Below are 25,415 nucleotides of genomic sequence, written 5' to 3' on the forward strand. Positions count from 1 at the left end.
AAAAGCACTACGCGAACACCATATGCTGCCCAGGCCTTGCAATGGTTCTCGTATTTGCGCCATACGGTCCAGACTCCAGCTTCGACAATTTGAACAGGTACTGTGCATTCCTCCACGCCAGCCTCTCCCACTCCTCCTCCGTCAGGAATCCGCTTGCTTTCAGCTCTGTCATTAGTTTTCCACCGCGTTCTTCGAGCGGGTAGTTGCTGGCATACAACACCCTGTCCATGGGGATCTGCTCCAGCAGCATTCGCATGCTCGATAGGTCAAGGGCATCAGCTGTTGTGAGGTAGAAATTGTGCTGCCAGACGTCGAGGAAACCGCGCTTTGGTTTGTTCTCGCTGGGTATGCTGGCGAGGACAGCGTCGATGCGTGGGATGAGCGAGGGTAGCGTGCCTGGATGAGCGATGGCTAGGCGCAGACTTGGATGTCGATCGAAGACGCCATCAAGGTAGAGACGCAGAACCGGCATCGGTGACGCGGTATGCGCAATGTGCAAGTTCGTGACCAGCGGAGCGATAGCAGTGCTGGGTAAGCCTTGCGTGTATTCTGCGATCTGCCTTGGTCAGCATCTCCAGTCTACACTGAACCAGCGGTGCGCTCCATGAAGCTCTTCACAAACCTCTGCGCCTGTCGGCCACCCCTCCCTCAACACGACTGGCACACCAAACTTCTGTGCCGTACCCCAGACTTCATCAAAACTCTGATCCGCCAACCCATTCCCCACCGCAACGACACCACCCACGAACTTCAACTTCGTGACGCATCTCTGCAACTCTCGCGCCGCCTCCTTTCCCTCCCCCTTCCCGCTGGGAAGCAGCGCCAGCGCCACCATCTTGTCGGTCTGCATGCGCGTCGCCGCTTCCAGCGCATTGTTCAGCTTGCTGCACATCTGCGGCGACGCAGAGACAGGGAGGTGCGAGAGGACCTGTCTCGTATGGCCAAGGGCGCGCATGTCGCGGATACGAGTATGACCGAGATTCTTCAGTTTCGCGAGGGTGGCGGGTGGCAGGAGGTCCAGAGCTGGAGTATCTGCATTTGCGGGCGCGGCGGTGGGTAGCGTGGGTGAGAGGAGGGATTCGAGGCATGCGACTAGGGGCGTGGTGATTGCTGTCGTGTTGCTCATCTTGAATTGAGTCTAGGTGATAGATTGATATGTCAACGAGAAGTGGTCGTCGTTAGGTGCAGGCGAGGTATATATGCGATGAGATTGGAATGAGTGTGTGGTCAAGGCGATTGTAGTCGGGTGTAGAGTGAGTTGAGTAGTAACACGCGAGCCACGCGGGACAAGTGATGAAGAAGGAACAGTGGCCAATGTCACGAGAGAGGAAAGACCGGTGGGTTTCGTGGTTGTATGGCTGAGAATCAACGTCTACTTTATTCCGCAAGAACAACAGGAAAACCCAGACTTCAAAGCAGATGCTTGTTATCTGCGATTTTCAGAGTCTATCGCATCAGTGGGAAGGCCTTTGACAAACTACTGGCACCGTCACAATGTCAAAAGTAGACACGTTCTTTTGTTGGTGCTGGCCTGGTCGCTGGATATCTTCTATGTCCGAGACCCAAGTACACGGAGAGGCAAATAGAGAAATAAAGAATCAAATTGAGTAATGATATATCTCATCATGGGTGGAACCATCATCTGATACCATGTAGTCCATCACAGGATCCGAACCACACATGCGCGGTGGAACCTCCCTCTTCTCGCCACAGTCATGCTCCACGCAAGGCTGATACCCAGCAAAGCCGAAGCGGCGGCATGTTGCAGCGCACGCTCAGCAGAAACGTCGTCGGACCCTAATAAGCCCCGGTGATAACAGGCCGTCTCTTCCAACGCTTGGTCGAGACTCTGCGAGCTGCCGTCGCGTGCTGGCGTGTCATGTCGTATCACATCATGAAAATCGTAAAAAGTGTGCGCAGTTGATGCGCTGTGAATCCCCCGTTCCTTCAGGTTCCACGGCGGACCTTCTTGCTTCCCAGCGTGAGTGCGCGCCGGCGGATGGATCCTAGGTGGCCCTCATGATGGGTGGGACTGGTCGGGCTTTGTGCGCTTTCGCTGCCAGGTCGGCCGTTGCTGTTGGAGGACTCTGAGGACTGGGATGCGGATCTTTTGCGACCCTCTTCGGCGAGAATGTCTTCCAGACTGACGTTGAGGTGGGGATGAGTGATTGGGACCTCTTCGAGGTTCTCAACGAATTTAGAGGCCATTAGTGGTAAGGTGTCGTAGAGGTTTGGTGAGGGTTGGTTGGTAGTGAGAATGACCAAGTCGTTTTGTACGGGTTGGTCGATGCGAATATTATAGTCGAGTAAACAAGCAAGGGCGATCTGTACTTATGCTATGTCGAACGATGCTTGTAAGGATGATGTAGTGTAGCGGTCCAGACTTCGTAGGGTTGCTTGGTAGTTGTATGGGTGTAGTAGCACAAGACGGCGAGGCCTGCAACGATGTAATGTGACTCGAGCTTGCGGAACGAACGAGTACTGGAGCGAGCGGGTATAGCTTTATTGGAAATGAAAAGGCAGAAGCGTCGCACAACCTGGGCGGCGCAGACTTTTTAACTTTACCTAAACGACGAGCATGCGGACGCAATATGTAAAGGCCCAAACAGGGGTCATGAGTGCTGATCGCTCAGGTCTCGATGCCTAACGGGTTGAGCTAGGGGCAGGGATGACGGAAGTGTGGTTCTAGACGACATGCCCTTTGACAGACCCTGCCGGAATTGCTACGTTAACGATTCGTGCGGACAGTACCGCGGGCCCTGGACGTTGGGTGCCCGAAATAGCAGCGAACACATGTCCGAGATTATTGTGCTTAGTTGTCCATCTTCGCCTCTCAAGCACGTCCGTTCAGTCGGAAACCGAACCCAACGCAGTACCCCGTGTGGAAGGCGAAGTCTTGGAGACGGCCAGGATCGTCCGCCCGGCTGTCGACGGGTTGGATGAATTGCAAAGCACACGCGCAAGCATCTCGCCACAGTCTGGTGAGTCAATCTCAAAGCAGGCGTAGCAGCACACGCGAGATCAACGTGATCAGCATCTTCTCCGCATCAACACCAGGCTCGTCTATCATCACTTTATCGGGTTGCGGTTTCCATATCCAAGCTGTTCCACACTTTTCTCCGCGCTGACATGTGCTTTTCCCTTTTCCCTTTGCTGACCACAGCCGCCGTTGGTGTTGCGCACGAGGACGTTCTCATTTCCGCAGCCAATGACGTATGACGGGACACCACCCTTTCACAGCCTCCACAGCAGCTTGGCGTCCAATAATTCTTTGTTAGTCTAGGAGCCCCGGTCGGTGGGCACTCATTTCCAGTGATTGCAGCAGACGCCAACTCTGCGACAAACGGCCGAGTTTGGTCTTGTAAATACGGTGTACTATCGCTGCCGAGAACGACATCATCGCACATGGACTTCATCCTTCGCGCGGACCCTGGGCCCACAACGTTGTTCCTCTAGTTGCGCTATCCGTCATGTCAAGATGTAAAGGAACGATAGAACTCGTAGTGTGGAGTCGCTAACCGGCACTAGCCACGTACGCTGCGCAGGGCTTCAGTTTCAGCCATGCGCAGACGTTGTTGCAGCGAGATGCATAGGCTTAGGCGTGTGTGACATTTGAATTGGTCAATATTGAACCTCGTCACCAGCGCCCGCGACCGCGTCCTCTTCCACGACCACGCCCTCTTCCACCACCGTGATCTCGTCCGCGACCACCGCCTCTGCTTCCGCCTCTTCCGCCCCGACCAGATCGCTGTTCCTCTGGTCTGGGACCGGCCTGCATGCGCTGTGCTCGTTCCTCTTCTGACGCGTGGAAAGCATTTGGGATCTGCAGTAAGTCGCAAAAAGCTTGCGTTTGCGGGTTGTCGTATTCTCGAGGTTCTTCTTGAACGTGGATGCCTTGAGATGGATCGTAAACTGGCGCGGTCCGTGCGAAGTCATGCGGTATGGTCATCTTGCCTAATTTGACAACATTCTCCTCGACCCAACTCATTTGCTCCTCGACCAGAGGCCTGTAGTAGGCATCACCTTTGTCGGCAGGTACTTGCGCGTCTGCATCACCGAGCTGCAGATCGCTGGCGAAGACACGTGTTATGGCGAGCCACTCTGCGTCGTACTCCAGTTGCAGTGGTCTTTGAAGATTACTAGGTGAATGTGGCGTAACCTCTAACAGCTGCAAGAAATGTCTCTTAGGCAAGCATTTGTCAAGTGCAAGGAACTTGGTCGTTTTGTTTGTGATGTCTGCAGGGAAGGGCAGTGTCTCCGCTTTCTCAAAGTTTGAGCGCGCAAAAGAGGCTGGCAGTAACTCTCTCACTTCATCAGGTACCGCTGCTTGGCCATCGGTTTGGGCGGATTCCTCAGGCTTGGCTGGCGCAGCGGTCGCGATCGGTGCTTCTTCATCATCATCCATATCGAGGTCAATCTCGGCGTCATTCTTAGGCGCCTCTGTCGGTGCATCATCCTCGATGTCAAGGTCGATCTCACCGTCATTCTTGACAACTGCAGAAGACCCGTTGGTAGCATCTTCGGGCACTGCTGATTCTGACCCACCTCCATGCTGCCAGATCCCACTGAACTTGCAGTGCATATGTGCACTAAACCAGTGCGGTGGTCGTAGCCGCTCCAGAACGGTTGTTGCTGCGACGCTCCCAAGCGTGCCATCCTTAGCCTCCTGCTCGAAGTCTGGTTTCCACTTGAACAGCTGGCGATAGTTGCCTTTCCACTCCATACTTCGTGGCCAGTCATGGCTCAAACCAATATCGACCTGAGTTCTGATTTGGAGTAACTTTCGCACGTCCAGCTCACGGACGTGGTAAATGCTCCTCACATCATCACTGTTGTACGGCAGACGCTCGTAGTGCGGCTTCTTGTAGTTGTAGCCTTTCCATATGCCAGACAGACCCGCAATACGCAGAGGACCAAGCCTGACAACGTTGGCAGCGCCCATGTAATAGATTTTGGGGGCAGCCCAGCCGCCGTAGTATAGCTCCCATGAGTAGTTGCTGGCTTCATGGTTTCCTCCAATGAACATGGTCAGATATGGCGCGGTACGGGTACCTGAGTAGTACTCGTGGAAGTCGTGCATAGCGTAGTACTTGGAAGGCATGGAGACAGCTTTCAGATCGGAAGCATTGCGAACGGCCTAGATCGTTAGTACAGACCATGCGATGGCTGCTACGCGGTACGTACCTGAAAATCTCCTCCAACAATCAAGAGGTCAACATCTGGCCAGCCCTTCAATTCGCATGACTTTGCGACCGACGCATAAATCTCATGTAGCACTCCGTGGCCGCAGCCCTCGACTGCAATACGCAGGCCTTGCTGCTCGGTCAGCGTCGTTGAAGCCATTGTCGGGGCTTTCGAGGGTCAGAGGTGGCAGAGAATGTCAGCAAGCCTGGCTGCAGTGCTCTCACTCAACCGTGCGTCATTAGTGCACAAGTTGCGACTGAAGGCGAGGGAAAGCTCAAGCCTCAAGGGACCACTAGCGCCGGAAGTCTTCACAAAGTCCGCACGCGAGACCTTGATGGACAGCCGAGAGCTCTTCCTGCCCGCCTCCCATCAACGAACGACCACAGCAATGGAATCAAAATCAACAGACCTTATGGAGCGGAGATCAAACTTTCTTCGAGAAGCTGCACACTTGCTCGCAGTCTCGGCACCTACCACTTCGTCGTTTCTTGGTACAGCGCAAGACAGACTGATCGAAGATGCAGAAATAGAGCTCCCACAGAGAGAGCTTGACGCACTTCGCAGGGGATTCTGTGGCGCTTGCGGCAATCCCATGATACCTGGGTGGTCTTGCAGGGTTGCCCACCAGTCTGAGGCGAAGAGGGTGCGGAAGGAGAAGAAGCCATCCAAAGACCTGACACAATCGGCCAAGCATGTCGTGTACACATGCTTGAGGTGTGAACGGCAGACGGTACAGTCACTGCAAGCGAGACCGGCAAAACACGTCAGGAAAGCAGCTACTCAGAAAGCGTCTCAGCCACTGCCAGAGCCCAAGCAGCAGGCCAAAGAGGTCAACAAAGTGGCCAAATCGGTCAATGCAAGCAGCAAAGACCGGAAGAAGGCGCGAAAGGGCGGTCTTGCAGCGATGCTCGAGAAGAGCAAGTCGCAGAGTTCGAGTCAAGGCGGATTCGATCTGATGGACTTTGGAATGTAAGCAGCTGGTCGTAGGGCTGCAGGGGTCCAGCGGGGTACCTGGAACCTTCTCCAAGCTGGAGGGGCTCGAAATTTTGAGAATTTCGTCACACTACCGCCGCCCCCGCCAACGCTTGCGACTTTCTTCGAGACTCCAACACCACCGCCTTCACTGCCCACCAACACAAAAAAAACACCACAAATCACAACATGGCCGAACAAAAAAGTCTTGCGAAGGATCTCTTCGAGGACATGGGCCGCAAGGTCGACGAGGCGAGCGCGCAGCAAGAAGAGGACGACTCTAGGGTCGTCGACGAGATTGAGAGCATGTGCATGAACTGCCACGACAATGTACGTATTCGTATTGGATCAGAACAAGTGCACAGCTGATTGTTCTCAGGGCACCACACGTCTCCTCCTGACGAGGATTCCCTTCTTCCGCGAGATTGTCATCATGTCGTTTGAGTGCCCGCACTGCCACTTCCGGAACTCTGAGATTCAGCCAGCGGGCGAGATTCAGCAGCGCGGTATCAAATTCACCGTACGAGTGGACACGGCAGACGACCTCAGCAAGCAGGTCGTCAAGAGCGACACGGCCGTCTTCCGTGTTGAAGAGATCGACCTGGAGATGCCTCCTGGCCGCGGACAGCTCACCAACATCGAGGGAATCATCTCGATGGTGGCGCAAGACTTGGAGCAGAAGCAAGAAGAGAGGAAGGAGAAGATCCCCGAGGTCTACGCACAGCTTCAGAAAGTGATTGATAGCCTCAAGGAGATGGCGAGTGGTGCGAAGCTGCCTTTCAAGGTCACGATTGACGACCCGGCCGGCAACTCTTCTATCGAGCCACCCAACACGCTCTCGGCTGGAAAGTACGCTCGTCACGAGTACGCACGAACAGCGGCGCAGAACGAAGCGCTCGGCCTGGGAGACAGCGCTGCGCAAGAGGCTCCCCTCAACGTAGAGGCGCCGGCGACGGAGATGCGCCCCGAGTACCACGCCCACCAGATGTACCCTGAGATGCCGTCTGCTCACCAGGCCATGGTGAACAACGTCGACGACGACATTGTGGAGGACCAGGTCTACTCGTTCCCGGCGACGTGCCCGGGATGCACCTTGTCGTGCACGACCAACATGAAGATGGTCAACATTCCGCACTTCAAGCAGGTTGTGCTCATGTCGACCGTGTGCGAGCACTGCGGATACCGAAGCAACGAAGTCAAGACGGGAGGCGAGGTTCCGGAGAAGGGTCGTCGCATCACGGTGGAGATCCAGAACAGCGCAGACATGTCGCGAGACATTCTCAAGGCTGAGTCGTGCGCCATGTCCTGTCCCGAGCTCAATCTCAGCGTGGAGCCCGGTACGTTGGGCGGCCGGTTCACGACGGTGGAGGGACTGCTGACGCAAGTGCGCGACGATCTCCGGTCGTCCATCTTCGACGTGGGCGATGGCGGCGATTCGATGGACTCGACGTCGAAGAGCAAGTGGAACGTCTTCTTCGAGCAGCTGAGCTCGGCGATTGATGGCCATGAGAAGTTTACGTTGATTCTCGAGGATCCCCTGGCGAGCAGCTACGTGCAGAGCTTCACGGCGCCCGAGCCGGACCCGCAGATCAAGGTGGAGGACTACGAGCGCACCGAGGAGGAGGAGGAAGAGCTCGGACTCCGGGACATGAAGACGGAGGGGTACGAGGAGGGGCACGCTGCCGAGCAAGCGGAGGAAGCAGCGCAAGCGGCAGCCAACGGTGCATGAGCGGTGGGGGGGTTGTTGTGTTCTTTTTGCATTTGTGTTCATCTCTTACATTTACGGGAAGTAGGTGGATTTATTCTGTCCATCTCTTGCATTTGCGAGGGGGCATCCTTAGATACCAGGGCTTCGCCAGCCACCACGAGCACCATGACTATGACTTGCATCTTGGCCTTTTTTTTTTTTTTTTTTTTTTTTTTTTTCTTTTTCTTTTGATATTTTTCTTCTTTTGCTCGACTCGTCTCTTTGTGAGGTCTTGACTGTGTCCTGCTGTATCGTACATGCTCTCATGTCCATGTCTTGGATGCTGCGCTGCACCGACGCAGTGTCAGCCTCTCACCCAGCCAGGGGATTCGCATGCACGGTGACGCGGTCAATGAGCATCTTCTCCTGGGGCCTCGATTTCTTATCAACCGGCACCTTCTCCATCTCGTCCAGGACCTCCCAGCCGTCGAGGACCTTGCCAAAGACGGTGTTCTTGCCGTCGAGGTGCGGGGCGGGCGCAAAGGTGATGAAGAACTGGCTGCCGTTGCTGTTGGGGCCTTTGTTGGCCATGCTGAGTATGCCGCGCGCATTGTGGCGGAGGGCGGGGGAGAACTCGTCCTCGAACAGGCCGCCGTGGTTGAAGATGGAGGGGCTGGCTTTTGATTTGGGGTCCGAGGCGGGACTGCCGGCCTGGAGGATGAAGCCGGGGATCAGGCGGTGGAAGGGCGAGGCGTGGTAGGCGTGCGAGGCGCACAGGGCGAGGAAGTTCTCGGCTGTCTTGGGCGTGGCCTCGCAGAACAGCTCGAGCTTGATGTCGCCCTTGGTTGTGTGCAGCTGTGTTTGCGCTGGGTCAGTGTGCGGGCTTGGCGGGGGAGGGGAGGGGAGGGGAGGAGCAGGGGAGGGGCAGGGCCCAGATGCACCTGTCAGACGGACGAGGGCAGCGCAGGGCAGCGCAGGGCAGGACGGGGCAGGGCGACTTACGGTGACGGACATGGTGGGCGAGCGGGAGAGCAGACGCAGCAGGCGTGCGCAGCGGAAAGGCCCCCACCGGCGGCAGCGCCAATGATGAGCGAGCGAGGCCCGAAGCACTCCTGGCAGTGGGTTGGAAGAGGCGCAATCGCCGTTGCATCCCAAGATCGCCCGTCTCGTCGAGTCCAGGCGCCAACGAGCTGCCTAGGGTGGACCCTCGCGTCCCTACCGGCCAGCTCCAGCTCCAGCTCCAGCTCCAGCTCCAGCTCCAGCCCTACCGTGGCTCGACGCCTCGACACCTCGACACCTCGACACCTCGACGCCTCGACACCCCGACACCCCGACATCCCCGACACCTCGACACCCCGACACCTCGACACCTCGACACCTCGACACCTCGACACCTCGACGCCTCGACACCCCGACACCCCGACATCCCCGACACCTCGACACCCCGACACCTCGACACCTCGACACCTCGACACCTCGACACCTCGACGCCTCGACACCCCGACACCCCGACATCCCCGACACCTCGACACCCCGACACCTCGACACCCCGACACCTCGACACCACCGCGCATCGCCGTACCAACGCCAACCCCAGCGTCGACCGGCGTGCCCCGCCCCGACACTCGCTGCCCGCCCGCGACTGCAGCAATCGCGCGCGCGCGCCCATCTCGCCGTGCCTTCCCACACTTCGCTCTCCCGCCGCAACCCCACATCGGCGTCGTCGTCCCGCACGAGGCTGTCCGCCAGCTGTCCACGGTCCGCCAGGCTGTCCACCACCACCACCACCACCACCACCACCGCTCTCCCTCGTCCCCGCGCCCGGTCACCGGCGACGGCAGCCCTCGGCCCGCCCATGCGGCGCCTGTCTCGCTCCCAGGCCTGCGCCGCTTCATGCTAGAGAAATGGCGGCTTTCGTCAGGGTGTCCGGCCCGCCCAACTCCAACTTCCTCGTCGGCTACCCAGGCATCTCCGCCACCCTGCCGCGCATCGAGGGCAAGGTCGAGATCCGGCCCCTCGTCGGCGTCTCGGCCCCCGTCAACGTCTCGCTCGTCACCATCGCCCTGCACCGCCGCGAGACCATCCACCCCTCGGCCGACTCGGTCACCAAGAAGCACCTCGCCGCCCCGCGCAAGGACATGACCGACCTGGTCGGCAAGGAGATGCTGCTGTTCCGCTGCTCCCCCGGCCGCGAGCACGAGAGCATCCTGTCCATGGACCTGCCCTTCATCATCTTCATCCCCTACGGCCGCAGCGGCGACGAGGTGGCCCGCCGCGTGCCCCCCGCCAGCCTGCAGCTGCCCTCGCGCACCGCAGAGACCTTCTACGAGCTCGTCGTCACCGTCCAGCAGGGCCACAGCGAGCAGAAGAAATACCCCTTCCCCGTCCCCATCCAGCGCTACGACACCCTGTCCACCTTTGGCATGTACAACCGCCCGGAGAGCGCCGAGCGCGTCACCGACCACCTCGTCACCCTCGGCATCAGCCTGCCGCGCTGGAGCTACGGGCCCCTCGACCCCGTCTCCGTCTACATCAAGCTGTCCCCCAACCCCGACTGGCTCTCCAAGGCGAAGCGCGTCACCATCAAACACATCACCGTCGGCATAGACGAGGAGATCATCTTCAACCACGAGGGCGACGAGCCCACCCGCAAGGTCAAGACGCTCGCCAAGACAACCCAAGCCGTCGGCGTCAAGATGCCCGAGGCCGGCTACTTTACCAATCTCGGCCTGGTCTTTCCCGCAAAGGATCTGCGGGACAACGATGGCATCGTACCGCGCGGCAAGAAGGAGTTTCCCATGTATGCTGTCAATGGCTTCACAACAACAGGCACCCTCTACAAGATCGAGTACTATCTCACCGTCAAGGTAGCCTTCGCCTCCACGTGCGCTCGGCCCAACGCTAACCAACATGACAGGCACAGATGAGTTCAGCACGAGACATTCTCCTGAGACAGCCGATTGTCGTCTGTCCCTTTGACCACGCCGGCTGCAAGGAGGAAATGGAAGCCATCGAGCAGGCAGCCAAGGACGCAGCGCACGTTGCCCCTGACAACCCAATGCTGCCCGCGAGTCACATCGTCAGGGCGAACGACCCCAACGGCCTGTCGAGTCTGGGCATCGCGATTGTGGGCGGCGTGAGGAAACCGCTGATTGAATGAGCGCGAGACCAAAGATCGAAACGACACGACACGCACGCTCTCCAACTCGCCAGACGCACTCACCATCGAGTGCGCAGCCAACGCGCACAGCCACACGAGCACAGTCACGGTGACAGCAGCCCTGACGTGCCAGGACACCGGCGTCAGACATGGCGGCGCCCTCTGAGAACAAGGCACGACTGCAACACGATGCGCTGCGCCACGCTCGCCCCACGACCCCCGTCCCCGTTGGATCCTGAGACGTTCTCACGACCTCGACATCACTCTCGACATATTCTTGTCCCAGCGTTCTCGTCCACCAAGAGCACCCACACGATGCATTTACTCGGCGTTTCCGGGAAGCGGGACCCCGGTGTTTGTTTGTTTTTGGGAAATCGATGCATGCTCAGTCTATTTTTGTTTTCTTTGTTCGGCTCAGCTCGTCCTCGCTCATGATACCTTGGCGTCGCTCTTTCTGCTTCGTAGTACACATAGTTCGCAACTAGGTCAGTCTGGCTTAGAAAAGGAGAGGGGGAGATGGGGGCGGTGGAAGATAATAGCTGGTCTAAAGTAATAGAGTAGCTCTAGGTTTCGATGTTGTAGAGCGGGGATGGAGGATAGGGGAAAGGTAGGAAAGAGAAGGAGACAGAAAAGGAGAAAGCACAGATGTTGTGCAAAGATACATAGTATAGATTAGGGTAAAATTATAAACCCTATCTATTTATCTATCTATCTATTTGTTGCATACAGTTTACAACCAGGTTAGTGTAGCTTAGAAAAGGAGGGGGAGATAGGTGTAGTAGAAGATAATAGCTGGTCTAAAGTAATAGAGTAGCTCTAGGTTTTAATGTTGTAGAGCGGGGATAGAGGATAGGGGAAAGGTAGGAAAGAGAAGGAGATAGAAAAAGAAAAAGCACAGATATTGTGCAAATAGTATCGTGCAAAGATACACAGCGTAGATTAGGGCAGAATTCCAATCCCCCATCTCTGTTCTTATCCATCCATTCATCTTATCATTGACTGAGAAAACTACTGTGTTATATTTTCGCTGCTAGCTGGTGGAGAGGAGCTTCGATGATGATAGGCGGGAGATGCTTGGGATGCTGGTGATGGGAGGAGAAGGTGAGTAGAGGGAGAGGGAGAGGGAGAGGTAGATGTAGAGGGGAGAGAGAAGGAGAAGGGGAGGAGCGAGTGATTCTACTGTGTTGCTTTAGATTGGACCAAGGTGGTCTTACATGCAATTGGAGACGCAAGTGTAGTGTAGAGAAGTCAAGTCTAGTCTAGTCTAGTCGACTTGAATCATGTTATATCAAGGAATCAAATCAAGTCAAGTCAAATAAACACAGACTATATCAATTCTAGCCCAAGTCGCTGCAATCCAAACCCACATTCCAGTCGTTGGAATTCAAACCGCTCTCGCTGAAGTCATCGGCGTCCAGGTCAATACAGTTCAAGCCGTCGCATACAAGTCGTTCTACGTCAAACGTCAAGCCAGTGGATTTAAAGTCGCTATAACCCATCTCATCTCATCGCACTCGATTTATCCATCAGCACAACGAGCCGCTGAATGTTCCATCATACCCCGCACAATGAGATGAAACAAGCCGAGATACAAAAGAAGTATAAGCACTGTGTGTATCTACTGCCAACACCGTGTTCATGTCTCTTCATAGGTACTGTTTATCTATCTACCTGATTATCTTCTAATTCAGCCCACGTCGTCTAGCAAGGTACTGAGGCCCTAATACCCGCTACTTCCACTCCAGGGATAGGGTTCGTACAGGATCGTTTCAGCAGAAGAAAAGACACGGTGAAAACATTGGAGTGTCAGATACCCAGCGCGAACCAAAACATTTATAATCAGAGTAAGTGGATACGTGTCCTCCTTCCATCATATCAGTTCGAAATCCTCCCAGTCCCTGCCTGGTGACGAGGAGCCGGCGGCCCGCTCTCATCCTGTTGTATAGACTTGTGACATTCTGTAGCTCTGCGTCTTGCTGGTGTTGCTCCCGGAAGTTTGACCACGACTTTTGGCTCCACGCGGCACATTTCACAAAAAGCGCAGTATTCTGGCTTTCAGTCGTTGACATGCTTCGAGTGTAATTCCTGCCTTTGTCGACAAAGTACTCTAAAGAACCACGGAGAGTTGTCCAGAAGTCAGAGCTGTAAATCTCGTATCTACTACCTTCTGACTGTGCGTCGTGTAACCCGATGGATGAGGCCAATGCATCAAGGGACCCAGGCACCGGCTCAATCTCTGATATTGACGACACCGCATTGATCTCGTCAACTTTGATGCCTTTGAGCTGGACGCAGCCATGACTAACCACGGCCAATCCGGCAGCCTCGCCTTTGCACGCACTATTAGCCAAACGAACCGTCTTATGTGTTCATCTTCATTGTAAGATATAGTCTAATCTGTAACATAGGAAGGCAAGGCTAACTCCGGATCCACAGCGCCAGGTATGTGGCTCAACACTTCGAGAGATCCAGTTTGCCGAATCATTTGGATCGTCGTGGCCTGGAATGCAGCCTCGATTGTTTGTGTGTAGTCCGCATCAACTGCATTCTCGTATTGACCGCGGGCAAGACTAAGTATACCATAGCCCTTATCGCGTGGATCAGTGACGACGCAATTGTCTCTGAAAAGACTTATGGTGTATGGCAGAGACGAGCCGACAGTATCTTGAGTAAGATAGAATAGCTTATCGAAATGAGCGAACAGATCACGTCCCTTAGGGTGTCCAACCAGGAAGCCGTAGCAGCATGCTTGGTCGTACATGTGGCTGTTCCAATGATCTAAAGCCCGCTGGACATTTAGGCCTTCGATCAAGAGAGGTCCAGATTGAAAGACCGCGTGTCGAGATAAAAACCATTCCTGAACGGTCCATACGCGTGACCACCACGAGCTGCCAAATAACGACTTGAGTCCTGCGATAATTTGGGATGACAGGATATTCATACCCTCTACTTCGACATACGGCACCAAAAGAGGATCAAGATGCAGGTCTCCATCGCTTCCAATATGTGCTAGAAACTTCATGGCCGACTCGCATTCACCCACTGTGCTCAGACCCAACCAAACTGTGGTGCTGCTAGCTCCTTCAAAGACATCACGCATCATTCCTACTTGATGCATCCGCTCGGTGGTATTCTTCTGGTTGATACAAAGTGCATCGATCCACATAACTCTTTCCCGGGATGCTTGCGCAGATGCTGTAGCGCATGGTATAGGTTGACTGAGACGGGCTTCGGCCTACCATCCATGTATACATAATTTTCATGAGTGCCGAGGCCCCATACGTAAGATAGTGCTTCGTAGTGAGGTCCATCGTCGGCGGTGTCGTGATCAAGGAAGGCTGTACTAGGGCTACAGTGTATAGGATCGGTGTGTTGCAGGGCTGGCTGGATGTGAAGAAGCCTGACCTTTTTCCGATCGTCGCTCAAGGCGTGATATACCAATTCAAATGCTCATGTGGTGTCCATGTTATGAACGTCGGGGTCTTCCCTCGAGTTTGATTCAAGATGACCTCTATGGGAATGGCTGCGATTCTGGCAGTCAGCCGATATTCCTGTTTCGTTGCCTGACGAGTAGCATCTGACTGCGCCTCAGCTGTTGGCGTTCATGCATTGGTGCCTTGATCACGCATCAATAACAAACCGAACCCCCACACAGAACTGTAAACAGAGCACTCGAAGTGAAAGAAGTTGCGTGTTGGAGATGTCTGCAGCCTGGTGAGTGGTGGGGCAGAAGTGCAAGCATCAATAGGTGGAAAGCACCTCGGGAAGGAGCAACCTTGAATGTCGAACAACCCGGAAACCCAGGATGGGTAAAACAGGAAGGACCAAAAGCGAATGTTGTAATATTAAATGTACTGTGAAACGTAATGTAAGAGGCACCCTTCTGATCAAGTAGGTATAGTATGCAGGACGTCTAGCGCCTTGTCTGACATGCTGAATCACTCGCTTGTCCCAACGCCATGTAAGCAATGTATCACCCCTTCTATGCACGTCTGCTCTACTCCTCCTTGGCCCAGATTTGTTCTCGCTCCGGCATGGCTTCTCCCGACTTCTCTCGCTCGCCGCTGACCTCTCGTTTCCACGCAAAATATTCGCCGAGCCTGACTTCAGCATAGCTTGCATAGTCGAAGTCAATCAAGGAGATCTGCGCCTGGATCAGGGCCCAGATGCCCCAGTAAAAGCCCGGTACTCCTCGAAATCTATCGACCTGCTCGAAAAGCTCCTCGACTTCTGCCTCGGTGTGTGTGCGGTTCAGGTGTGTGCTCGTGCTACGGAGGTATTCGCGGAGGAAGCTGCGGCGCACACTGCGTGTGGGCAAGACGCTGTAGTCGCAGTCAAAACCACCCCACTCGGCGAAGTGGTTTGCAATATCGAAGGCAGCAGGTGCAGGTGTCGAGTATTCGTAATCAATGAAGGTCACAGAAGCCGCAGCCGTCTCGGGCTCCTCAGAGCCATTCGAGGAACTAGAACGACGTGAGTTCGACGCGGACGATGACGATGGCTCGATGATCACGTTGCCGGACAGGAGATCGCAGTGAGCGAAAACGAAGGGGTTCGAGCCACCAACGCCGGGCGTGTCAGCCAGCAGCTTGGTGAGGGAACGGAGTTCGGTAGAAAGTTGCTCTCGGCGTGTCGTCTGCGCGGTGGTGCTTGTTGGGAGCGCATCGATCCATTTCTGCACAGTGGTCCACACATTGGGAATGGGCTTGCCGGGCGTGAGCTGGGCCATGGCCACCAAAGAAGCACGCTTGTTGTTGGTAGCAAGTTGAGAGGGAGCAGGACAAGTGCTGCTGATACTCGATATTGGTAATGTTGCATGCCATTCTCCAAGCCTCTGCGCTACCCCGCGCCATACATCTGGCCGTCGCAGGTCAGCAGGTGAGCACACGCTGCCTGAAATGTATCTGTAAAGGAGACCGTTCTCAAACCGGGCGTAGAGCGGGGGTGCGAGGCCATGGCGGGCGAGGAGGCAGTGAGAGCGGGTCTCTTCTGCGACATGGTTAGCGCGTATCCTAGCTCGGGGGAGAGGTGCAAGTCTTACTCTCGCGGTCTATGAGCACATCGGTGCCTTTGCCGTACGCACGCAGCAGGATCGCATCCTCGTCCACCTCAGCCTTGGACAAGCCCGGCCGCTTGTTGATTGCCTTCAAAAGTGTGTTTGTGATGCCATCTGTGAATCGCACAAACTCGACCGTGTCCTGGGACTCGCGCCAGTCAGGCCGCAGTGTGAGTATGAGGTGGAGGGCCGAGTTGTGCGAGTTGGAGTTGGAGTTGTCGTAGTATTCCGGGATATGGGGGAGCGAATCGTAGGCCGACTGTGGCTTGTTCATCGTGCTGTTGTACGCTTGCAGTCAGCCAATTTTGAACGTTGCGGTGTGCGTTCTGGCAGGCGCAGGACCGCGGAAGTGGAAAGAAAGCATGTGACAATCGGATTGCGTGGAGGCCCAAATACGAGGCGGATGCTGCCGACTGGAGTACTTACAACACGCCTTTATCCTCGCAGGCCTTCTGGGACCAAGCTCAAGACACGGAAGAGAGAGAGGAGAGTGTGGCACAGAGCAGGAACGAGCGTCCACTGCGCTGTCGCGTGGTCGTCCATTCCTTTTCAGGCGGCACCTTCTCCCCCTGCTCTAGCCTCCGCCCCACCCCGCACACCCAGCCACAGAAGAAAGAACCCCGGCATCCACTTTTCTGCCTCGTTTGCTAATTATCAAGTTATCAACCGTCTCCCTGAAAGCTGCCCTTTGCAACTCTAGCCCGTGCAACCCGTTGAGCTCATCTGCCCAACCGGCAAGGTCGGCCCTGCCACTGCTGTGGCTTGTCATGCGCATGCGCATTGCACACGACCTGCGCAGCGTCGTCACCGCCCCCCAAGATTCGATTCATGCACCTCTTCTGCCGATTGGCTCGCTAGCTGAGTTCCTGCGCGGCAGTGCAGCACGTGACGGTGGACGTGGTGCGCAATGACGCCGTGGCTTTTGGGTAACATCGCACGGGTCGCGAAACTTTGTAGGCTGGTGGAGCACGCAGTGATGGACGGGTAGGGGCAGAACGCCTGCCATTCAAGTCATACATCCATAGGCTACATTACGCCGAGACAAGGCATGGTAAAGCGGTCCTCCAGAAGAGAAGATGGAAAGGGAGGACCGAGTGGTATAGAGCGAACGAGATACTGGACAAGAAACGAGGAAAATGGTCGACGACAGCGCTCGCTAATCAAGCGCGATGAGCCCAGTCAGCAAGCTGGTTTGCAGAGTCCACCGACCCCCGGTTCTTCTCGTGATGGCTGCTGATCGCCATACCAGCACCATGGTCTTGCAGCGAATGCGTCGACATGCCCTCGTCCACCTCGTCGTCAGGAACCTTGAGCTCTCGCGTGAGCTCGACGTAGTCGTACGCGAATTCGCCAATCTCGACGTCGTCGATACCTAGGGCCTCCTCTTCCTCGGTAGCGCGCAGACGGAGTGCAGGCACAAACTTGCCGATGAAGTCGAGCGCGCCAAGAATTAGACATGTTCCGACAAACGAGTATGCGCCGCCGGTAATGGAGTCGGCGAGCTGGTAGCCGAGCTGGATCCAGTTGTGGTTCAGCCAACCTCCGGGGATGACTGTGTAACCGTCGAGGTGAGCGATGTAGTCACTGTAACTGGTTAGTCATGACGATCAGCCGGATGTGAGAGTACGTACGCCGCAAAGAAGGCGGTGAGGATGTTGCCGATGAACCCGCCAACACCGTGGACGGCGAAGATGTCAAGAGCATCATCGCAGCGAAGGAAGTACTTGAGTTTGGTAGCGTAGTTGCAAGCCACACCACCCACAGCACCGAAGACGACGGCAGCCCAAGCAGGCACGTACCCAGATCCAGGTGTGATGACGACCAAGCCAGCAATCACGCCGGAACAGAATCCAACAGTCGACCACTTGCGCTCCAGACGGTAGTCAACAAGGCACCATGTGATACCTCCAACACAGGCAGCAAGGTTGGTGCACACGGCGGCCATGATCGCACGCAAGTTCGCAGCAAGTGCTGAACCTGCGTTGAAGCCAAACCATCCAACCCAAAGGAACACGGTACCAACAACGATGTGAGTGACGTTATGGGGGCGGTAGTTCAACTCCTGGGTGCCGTGACCGCTACGCTTGCCAAGCATGTACGAGTAAGCCAAGGCAGCAGTTCCGGAGGCAATATGCACTGGCGTGCCACCAGCGAAGTCAAGACCACCCATTTGGAAGACCCAGCCGGACGAGTTCCAGGTCCAGCAGGCGATGGGGTCGTAGATGAGCGTTGACCAGACGAACATGTAGATGATGCAGGGTAGCATACGACCACGCTCTGCCACAGCACCGACAGCAAGGGCGACGCTAAAGTGGCAGTCAGTACATGCTCAAGCAGGAGTCGATTGCAGGTGAACCTACGTGATAGCGGCGAACATGCCCTGATACACGCAGAACATCAGATCCGGGATTCTGGAGCTACCAACGGACGGCGCACCAAGGACATCCTTCAGTCCAAAGTTATCCAAGTTACCGATATACTTGCCCGCCGTATGCGAAAAGGCCAGCGAGTAGCCCCAGAAAAACCACTGGAAGCTGACGACCGCGGTCGCCATGACGGAGAGCCATAGCAGCGAGAGTGCAGACTTTCTCCTCGCAAGACCAGAGTAAAAGAAGCTTTACTCCATCAGTTCAAACACCTTTGATCTTTTCAAACACGGATACATACCCAACACCTGGAATCATAAGCAGCACAAGCGCCGTGCTCGTAATCATCCAAGCGATATCGCCCGCCTTGGTCGCATTAGCCCCGCACGCTCCCGACACTCGTGAACAAAGGAGAAACTCACATCGTAAAAGACATTGAGGTTGTACAACCTCGAGTCTCCGCCCGTCGCAATGGTAGCATTGTTGAAAGCTTCTAGCGGCGTGGTAGGGTCCGCGCCGGAGGAAACAGGGTCCATGGTTTTCGCACCGATCGTCTGCTACCTAGTCGCGACTCTGCGGGGGTGGGAACGCACGCTCGTGCTTTTGGTGGAGTCGGGCGTGGAATCGTCGGGGGGGCTTGCTTCGGTGGAGATGAAATGTGTGGGTGGATATATACAATAGGTACCAGTTCAGGACGTCAAGGGCGTCGTTCAAAGTGAGAGAAACAAGAGTGGGTTAAGACGACAAGATGTAAGTAGGTAGACGATGGCGATCCGCTGCAGGATGTCCAGGGATCTAGCAGTCGAAGTGGCGCTTGGCGGCCTCGCAGTTGGGTAAAAGCAAATACACTCGGAAACCTGTCCTCGCACAAGGGGAGCCCGTTCAAGAGGCGTTGATTAAATTATATCGAAGAAACGGAAATGGTTGCGTGTGTGTGTATATAGGTAAGACGGACGAGACGACAGGGCGCAACCTCCCACGCCCGTTCGAGGGGGGTCCGTGATGGCTATAAACGTCCTCGCATCGCTATCATTCCCCATCCACGTCCTCGTCCCGTGAAGCTCGGACGGGCCTTCCTTTCTGTCATCGACGCCAGAAGAAAGCCACAAGCCAGTCGGCGGGGTGTCAGATAGGTGAGGGTGAGGTTAGCCAATGTGCGCCTTTGTCTCGGCGCCGGTATCACGCAGGGCGAGCGCGCTAAACCGCGCTCGTGGGACGCGGCAACGCGGACGCGAGCCTTGCCGTGCAACGACACAGGTCAGACACGTTCTAGCATCAAGGTTCTGAAATTGCGGGAATGAGGGCTGCTACAGTCACATGCAAGTGCAGACGAAATCCCGCAAGCGAGGCGTCCAGCGCAGCTTGACCAATGAGCGCAGCGGACTCCTTATCTTTGCATCGTGGATTCGGCCTCGCTAATTCAGCCCATGTCAGTTCGGAACATCGTTCGAGGCCGCCTTATTGCTGTGGGCGCGCCTGTTTGGGACGACGATCGGAACGGTCTTTGCGTATAGGTATGCGCAAGAGGTACCTGAGCTCAAGACACCCTTCCCCAGCATGTGTGAAGATCAGCAGCTGCCCAGAGCCTTGGACGTTTGCTACACCGCGGAAAGCACCGAGTCTGTGGGGAAAGAAGCTGGCCGACGGCTTTACTGAAGCCTTATCAGTACCCCAAACCTCACTGTCCCAATTCAACCGCCACGCCATCCCGCGAACGGACCGCAGCTTCAACGAACGAGCTCACAGACCCTACTGAGTTTGTGTCATCAAGCACTTGGTCCCAGGATACGGTTCCTCCTCCTGCAGGAGTCGGGCACGGTGGCAGTGTGTTTTTTGAAACATCAAAGCATAACTGCATTTTGGGTTGCCTCCGACATTATCGAATCCGACGTGCTTACGAACCGAGAAGCTGCATCAGGCGCCTGCCGTGTTGTGTGTAGATAGCTTGCCGTGTCTGCTTTCTCAGGCAACCACACATCCACAATGTCGTTCGTACAAATCATTTCAAAGCCGTACGTTTGGAAGACTGAGCCGTGGTGCCTCCGTGTCATAGAGCATCCGGATGGACCGGAGATGCTGCCGACTGCACGTCGGACGTGGTTGATCATCTAGGCTTGGTGCGAGGAGCTCACCTTGTTCATGAATCCATAAACCTGGGTCTTAGCAGGATCGATGAGAAGCCCAAATACAAAAGTCGCCATCTCTGAGTGTTATATGATAGTATTGATAGGAGTAGATGCTTCGATAATCTCGTCATCATCTTGATTACTGGTCAGAAAGACAATCCTAACCTCGAGAAGGCATCTGGCCCAAGCTATGACTGCAACTCGCTAGCAGCAGGTCTGGATGTCATTGTCGGTGCAGCTACATCCTAGCCAATGGTGCTTACCTTCAAGGGGAAGTATCCCCCATAAGGCTTAAGCATCAAGGGGGTCCACGGACAGGGCCGTCAAATTTAGCCACCGTGGGATTAATCTCCGCTCTGCAACAGGCGTGTCCATGGCTGTGCATGGCTTCCTTGAAACAGTCAATATCGTGGCGAAAGAGTCTCTTACGCGTAAGTAATGACTTTGGCAAGTCGCCAGGGCTTCCAGCTCTGGTGGAAATAGCTGGAAGACTTCGAGTATGCGCGATACCTGAGAATCGTCGATGCATATAGGCAGCGCCTGCCTTCAAGGGTGCATAGGCGTGCCTGACCCTACAGGTGTACTCCCGCCTGGTGTTGCAGACTCTGTCCCCGCCTTCCTCTTCTTTTTCTTCTTCTTAGGAATGAGGGACGGTGGATTCGTCAGTGCAGCGCGCAACGAGAGGTATGACCCACATGTGAGACACAGGTTGTTTGGAAGGTTCGGGCTGCAAAATACTTTGTAGAGTCAGCGAATGTATTGTCGTGCAAGGGTGAAGTAGCTTACTGCTCAGACACACACTGCAGACGTAGCCTATGTCGACCACGTTCCTGTGACAGAAGCAGGCAGCACGGAAGTCAACACCGCCAGCGCTTGGAACCACTAGGCTAGCGCGCGCAGTGGCGTCCGGCAAGAAGGCCATCATCATGTACTGCAGCAGTCCCTCTGGCCGCTCTGGCTTCATGTATACACCGCCTGTTGCATCACTGGCCTGTTGTAGCAGTACTGTATCGCCTGCTAGCTTCAAGATGTCGATCGGGATCTTCTTCCGTTGTGCTGCGAAGATTGAGTTCATGACTGGAATATATTGATTGGCGAGGTCTCCAGACACCGAGACGACAAGAATGCGAGATGTGAGAGGTATGCGGTCGACATGAGCGTTCTCAGAATCGGCGAGGGCGGCCATAGAGTTGTCGTTGCCGGAGGCGATGGGTGCATGCTGGATGGTCGACTTCGAGATGTAGGCAAGTGCCAGAGACAATGCGCCGCCGATGAGGGTCGTGGGTGTCGCCGCAAGATGACTCTCGTCTGTCTCATCCAGCAGTTTGGCAAAGTTCTGTAGGATCGTGCTCTCGACTACGGCAAAGGGCCGATATTTGTTGGGGCTCTCTTGATGTGACCTCTCCGCTCCACTGCCGCTCATGTCGACGTCACCGTTGGTTTTGCCATTCTGTCTAGGCTGCGAAGATGCCTTCGTTGGATACAGGAAGCTCGTCTTATGGGAGTGTGAGGCTATGACCGCTACTTCGTTCGCATTGCCGGACGCTAGGTGGGCGTTGATGAAGATGAGGATGTTGGCTAGGGCGGCGGAGAGGGACAGCGTTGATGAAAGATGCGCCCAGGCGTGAGGGTTTGTGTCGAGAACAATCGCAAGGAGGGACGGCGGCGGTGCTTAGCAGATGTTGGTCAGTGAGGTATGGCGAGTAGTCCAAGACATCTGCACCTTCTTCTGTCTTCAGATGGCGATCTGAGCCATCGATGTTGTTCATTTTGATGTTCCGAGGACAGCTCTCTCGAAGACTTGCAGCGCGAACGGCTAGATAGAGCCTCGTAGCATGATATTTCGGCACAGACTGCGTAGGCACGCAAGTGTTGGTGTTGTAGCTTTGACAGTTGCTGACGCCTCATCTCAATTACTGAGGTCGCGCCTGCGCTGCACTTTTCGGCCGTGCGCAATGCGCAATCGACACACGCATGCACGTGAAGACGCACCTCGTGTTGGTGGCGCTCAGCCTTCCAGCTGAACAGCGGAGGTTAAATATCGTCTCACTGTCAACGTCACTCCTCGAACAATTGCCGTGGTCAAGACAAATACAGTCGACTGCCATTCAGGAGTCAGCAATACACTCGCAAAAGAGACGCCCATCACAATTGTACCACCACACCACGACTGCGTACCGTAGACGAGGGCCGAATAGAACGCTTGCTGCCTGGGCACAAAACACCAGAGTGTCGCAATACTTGTAGGCTCGTCAAGGCTACCCCCGACGGTGCGCTCGAGGTAACTAGGAGCTCACAACTGACATGCTGCTCACGACCGACTGGCTTCAAGACGACGTAAACAAGCTCGCAGCGAGCATCGGACAGAGCACATGTCGTCGGCGATCAGTTCTCGGGCCCAGAGTTCCGAATCTCCAGGATGGCCGATAGTCAGCACATTGAATCATGAGGCATGGTCGATGCGAGATGGTCGAGTCGCCAAAGAACCGAGGCACGGAAGCGGCTAGCTACGCGTCTCCTCACAGATGGACCCTGAGCAGGTCGATGGCGCGGTCCGCCGTCATTGTGGCCTCCTCGCTCCTCTGCACGTAGTGTTGGCACCTAGCGATCCATACCTCTGCCAACCTCAACGATCAGGTGCTACACAGGCCTTCAATCCCTGCCACTTCTCCATAGATTCGACGGGAAGAGTAAGGCGTCCTGCTCGCAACATTGACCCTTCTGCGCGGAACGTACGACGTGACTTTTTCCTTCCGATCCGAGTTCCCGCCTCTATTCGCGACAGTCGAACATCGATCTGCCTCGAACCATTCTCAAACATGATCTCGGAGACCATTCGCCGTGTGAATGGCTACGAACACAATGCATACACGTACTATCCGGTCATCATTGTTGGTGCTGGAGCTTCTGGCATCGCCATGGCATGTCAGTTGAAGCAGCAGTTTGGATTCGACCAGTTCCGTGTATTTGAAAGGCAAGCGGGTATCGGAGGGACGTGGTGGATCAACCGATACCCCGGTGTTGCCTGGTGAGTACTCTACACAGCCTTGAGCAACATTGCGTCCAGCTGACCACGGACAGTGACGTACCCGCAGTCTTCTACTCGTTCTCCTTTGCGCAAAACCCCAACTGGACCTCGTTCCACCCTCCCGGCCGCGAGATCGTAAAGTACTACCACGAAGTGTGCCAGACCTACCGAATCACCGACAAGATGGAATGCAACACAGACGTTGAGGGCTGCAGATGGCTGGAAGATGAGCAGCTATGGGAAGTCACAATACGCCGAATGATGGCAGGCATGGGAGATGTCTCGTCAAAGGAGCGCGCTAGAGTAGTAGAAGAGAAAGGCGAACACGCGGTGTACTCGGAGACTGAAGTCATCAAGGCCAAGGTTGTTGTCAGCTGCGTCGGCGGCCTTGTCGAGCCCAGGGGCTGGCCTGATGAAATCCCTGGTCTCGAGAAATTCAAGGGGAAGGTCTTCCATTCTGCCCGGTGGGACGAGACGGTCGACCTCGAGGACAAAAATGTGGTTGTTGTAGGCACAGGGTGTAGCTCCGCACAGATCGTACCGAGGCTGCCTCATGCTCCCTACCATGCCAAATCGGTCACTCAGCTCATGCGGTCTCCCCCATGGGTCGTGCCTGCGGTGAGCCCTCCTGGAGGTGATGCGTGGTGGGAGAAGAATGGACCTAGGTTGATGAAGGCCATCCCCGGCCTCAAAGAGCTCCTGCGGTTCTTGATCTTCATTGGTGCTGAAGCCGGGTTCGTGAAGCTCTTTCCAAACACTCCGTATGCAGACAAGCACCGGAAGCTCTACGAGGAAAAGATCTTGGCGTGGGTGAAGAAGACTGTGCCGGAGAAGTACCTCGAGATTCTGACACCAGACTACGGAGTGGGTTGCAAGAGAAGGATCTTCGACAAGCGTTGGCTGAAGAGCCTGAGCGACCCCAAGATTGAGCTCACGACCATGCCGCTCACCCGCTTGAGGGAGAACAGCGTTGTTCTCGGTCCTGGCGCCAGGTACCCCAAGAATGCAAGCGAGGAGGACTATCCAGAACGAGAGGTAGCTGCGGATGTCATTGTTCTAGCCAACGGATTCGACACGACTCGATGGCTTCATCCTCTGCGCGTGGTGGGCAAGGAAGGCCAGGATCTGGTCGAGCTCATGGATGAGCGTGGAGGTGCGCAGGCGTACCAAGGCACAGCCATGGATGGGTTTCCGAACCTGTTTCTTATCTTTGGGTAAGCTCACTGAATCGATTGAGGCTCTGTAGCTGTTGCTGACCTACCTCAGTCCCAACACAGCAACAGGACACTCGTCGGTCGTCATGGCCAGTGAGAACATGGTCAACTACAGCCTGAATTTCATCAAGCTTGTGCTCAACGGAGAAGCCAGCACGGTGGAGGTGAAGAAGGAGGCGGAGATTGCGTACACGGAGGAGATGCAGAAGGCGCTCAAAGACACCGTCTGGCAGAGTGGCTGCTCGTCGTGGTACTACACAAAGGACGGGTGGAACTCGACAGTCTACCCATACAGCCAGATAGACTTCTGGCGACGGTGTGCTTTCCCCAAGTACAGCGACTGGAACATATCGTACACGAGCAAGGGCATAGCGAAGATCAGGCGGACAAGGGCACTGCGGCTTCTGAGTGTTACTCTTGCTGTCATTGGCGTGTACCGCTGGCGCAAGAGCGGCCTCGGCGGCAAGGACATTAGGGAGGTGTTGCAGAGCGTTCTTCAGGGTGCGTGGGCAAGCGTGGTGCAGGCCTGGGCGTTGGTGAAGGAACCGGCACGACGTGTTTGAGGCAGTAACTCTATGTACGATGGATGCACTCTACTGGATGTTTTGATTGCGTCCCAAAA

General features: G+C 55.5%; 12 protein-coding genes across 12 annotated transcripts, besides 9 other annotated features; 4 read left to right on the top strand and 8 right to left on the bottom strand.

Moving 5' to 3' along the window:
• Positions 1 to 7: 7 nt before the first annotated feature.
• On the bottom strand, positions 8 to 1,126 carry EKO05_0001721 (uncharacterized protein; the record flags this gene model as incomplete). The annotated part of the gene is made up of 2 exons (XM_038937653.1): positions 8 to 556; positions 623 to 1,126. 2 exons carry the CDS (start codon positions 1,124 to 1,126, stop codon positions 8 to 10), a joined length of 1,053 nt encoding a protein of 350 aa, XP_038802475.1.
• An 821-nt stretch (positions 1,127 to 1,947) lies between these two features.
• On the bottom strand, positions 1,948 to 2,208 carry EKO05_0001722 (lariat debranching enzyme; the record flags this gene model as incomplete). Its single annotated transcript, XM_038945047.1, has 1 exon — positions 1,948 to 2,208. The coding sequence occupies one exon, from the start codon at positions 2,206 to 2,208 to the stop codon at positions 1,948 to 1,950; it is 261 nt and encodes an 86-aa protein (XP_038802476.1).
• Positions 2,209 to 3,637: 1,429 nt separating this feature from the next.
• On the bottom strand, positions 3,638 to 5,343 carry EKO05_0001723 (lariat debranching enzyme; the record flags this gene model as incomplete). Its single annotated transcript, XM_038937147.1, has 2 exons — positions 3,638 to 5,137; positions 5,185 to 5,343. 2 exons carry the CDS (start codon positions 5,341 to 5,343, stop codon positions 3,638 to 3,640), a joined length of 1,659 nt encoding a protein of 552 aa, XP_038802477.1.
• Positions 3,640 to 3,709: a tandem repeat.
• A 34-nt stretch (positions 5,344 to 5,377) lies between the features above and the next one.
• Positions 5,378 to 6,157, top strand: EKO05_0001724 (uncharacterized protein; the record flags this gene model as incomplete). Its single annotated transcript, XM_038945048.2, has 1 exon — positions 5,378 to 6,157. One exon carries the CDS (start codon positions 5,378 to 5,380, stop codon positions 6,155 to 6,157), a length of 780 nt encoding a protein of 259 aa, XP_038802478.2.
• Positions 6,158 to 6,345: 188 nt separating this feature from the next.
• Positions 6,346 to 7,885, top strand: EKO05_0001725 (nucleolar zinc-finger protein; the record flags this gene model as incomplete). The annotated part of the gene is made up of 2 exons (XM_038937660.1): positions 6,346 to 6,486; positions 6,536 to 7,885. 2 exons carry the CDS (start codon positions 6,346 to 6,348, stop codon positions 7,883 to 7,885), a joined length of 1,491 nt encoding a protein of 496 aa, XP_038802479.1.
• A 168-nt stretch (positions 7,886 to 8,053) lies between these two features.
• Positions 8,054 to 8,093: a tandem repeat.
• A 122-nt stretch (positions 8,094 to 8,215) lies between these two features.
• Positions 8,216 to 8,857, bottom strand: EKO05_0001726 (Peptidylprolyl isomerase; the record flags this gene model as incomplete). Its single annotated transcript, XM_059635737.1, has 2 exons — positions 8,216 to 8,698; positions 8,846 to 8,857. The coding sequence occupies 2 exons, from the start codon at positions 8,855 to 8,857 to the stop codon at positions 8,216 to 8,218; spliced, it is 495 nt and encodes a 164-aa protein (XP_059491720.1).
• A 69-nt stretch (positions 8,858 to 8,926) lies between these two features.
• On the top strand, positions 8,927 to 11,003 carry EKO05_0001727 (uncharacterized protein; the record flags this gene model as incomplete). The annotated part of the gene is made up of 3 exons (XM_059635738.1): positions 8,927 to 8,961; positions 9,042 to 10,710; positions 10,761 to 11,003. The coding sequence occupies 3 exons, from the start codon at positions 8,927 to 8,929 to the stop codon at positions 11,001 to 11,003; spliced, it is 1,947 nt and encodes a 648-aa protein (XP_059491721.1).
• Positions 9,066 to 9,106: a tandem repeat.
• Positions 9,117 to 9,408: a tandem repeat.
• Positions 9,616 to 9,644: a tandem repeat.
• Positions 11,004 to 11,695: 692 nt separating the features above from the next.
• Positions 11,696 to 11,719: a tandem repeat.
• Positions 11,720 to 12,232: 513 nt separating this feature from the next.
• Positions 12,233 to 12,318: a tandem repeat.
• A 1,077-nt stretch (positions 12,319 to 13,395) lies between these two features.
• EKO05_0001728 (uncharacterized protein) lies at positions 13,396 to 14,103 on the bottom strand (the record flags this gene model as incomplete). Its single annotated transcript, XM_038945050.2, has 1 exon — positions 13,396 to 14,103. One exon carries the CDS (start codon positions 14,101 to 14,103, stop codon positions 13,396 to 13,398), a length of 708 nt encoding a protein of 235 aa, XP_038802482.2.
• Positions 14,104 to 15,000: 897 nt separating this feature from the next.
• On the bottom strand, positions 15,001 to 16,333 carry EKO05_0001729 (Ethanolamine kinase; the record flags this gene model as incomplete). The annotated part of the gene is made up of 2 exons (XM_038937599.1): positions 15,001 to 15,992; positions 16,045 to 16,333. 2 exons carry the CDS (start codon positions 16,331 to 16,333, stop codon positions 15,001 to 15,003), a joined length of 1,281 nt encoding a protein of 426 aa, XP_038802483.1.
• A 492-nt stretch (positions 16,334 to 16,825) lies between these two features.
• Positions 16,826 to 16,860: a tandem repeat.
• A 359-nt stretch (positions 16,861 to 17,219) lies between these two features.
• EKO05_0001730 (ammonium transporter Amt1) lies at positions 17,220 to 18,961 on the bottom strand (the record flags this gene model as incomplete). Its single annotated transcript, XM_038937387.1, has 5 exons — positions 17,220 to 17,643; positions 17,691 to 18,365; positions 18,420 to 18,674; positions 18,727 to 18,791; positions 18,848 to 18,961. The coding sequence occupies 5 exons, from the start codon at positions 18,959 to 18,961 to the stop codon at positions 17,220 to 17,222; spliced, it is 1,533 nt and encodes a 510-aa protein (XP_038802484.1).
• Positions 18,962 to 21,097: 2,136 nt separating this feature from the next.
• On the bottom strand, positions 21,098 to 22,320 carry EKO05_0001731 (RNA polymerase II transcription factor B subunit 4; the record flags this gene model as incomplete). The annotated part of the gene is made up of 3 exons (XM_038937115.1): positions 21,098 to 21,288; positions 21,338 to 22,222; positions 22,275 to 22,320. 3 exons carry the CDS (start codon positions 22,318 to 22,320, stop codon positions 21,098 to 21,100), a joined length of 1,122 nt encoding a protein of 373 aa, XP_038802485.1.
• Positions 21,167 to 21,190: a tandem repeat.
• A 1,050-nt stretch (positions 22,321 to 23,370) lies between the features above and the next one.
• EKO05_0001732 (Cyclohexanone monooxygenase) lies at positions 23,371 to 25,356 on the top strand (the record flags this gene model as incomplete). Its single annotated transcript, XM_038937579.2, has 3 exons — positions 23,371 to 23,579; positions 23,633 to 24,793; positions 24,846 to 25,356. 3 exons carry the CDS (start codon positions 23,371 to 23,373, stop codon positions 25,354 to 25,356), a joined length of 1,881 nt encoding a protein of 626 aa, XP_038802486.2.
• Positions 25,357 to 25,415: the final 59 nt, after the last annotated feature.

The sequence above is a fragment of the Ascochyta rabiei genome, chromosome 2, assembly GCF_004011695.2.
Source record: "Ascochyta rabiei chromosome 2, complete sequence".
NCBI classification, from domain to species: domain Eukaryota; kingdom Fungi; phylum Ascomycota; class Dothideomycetes; order Pleosporales; family Didymellaceae; genus Ascochyta; species Ascochyta rabiei.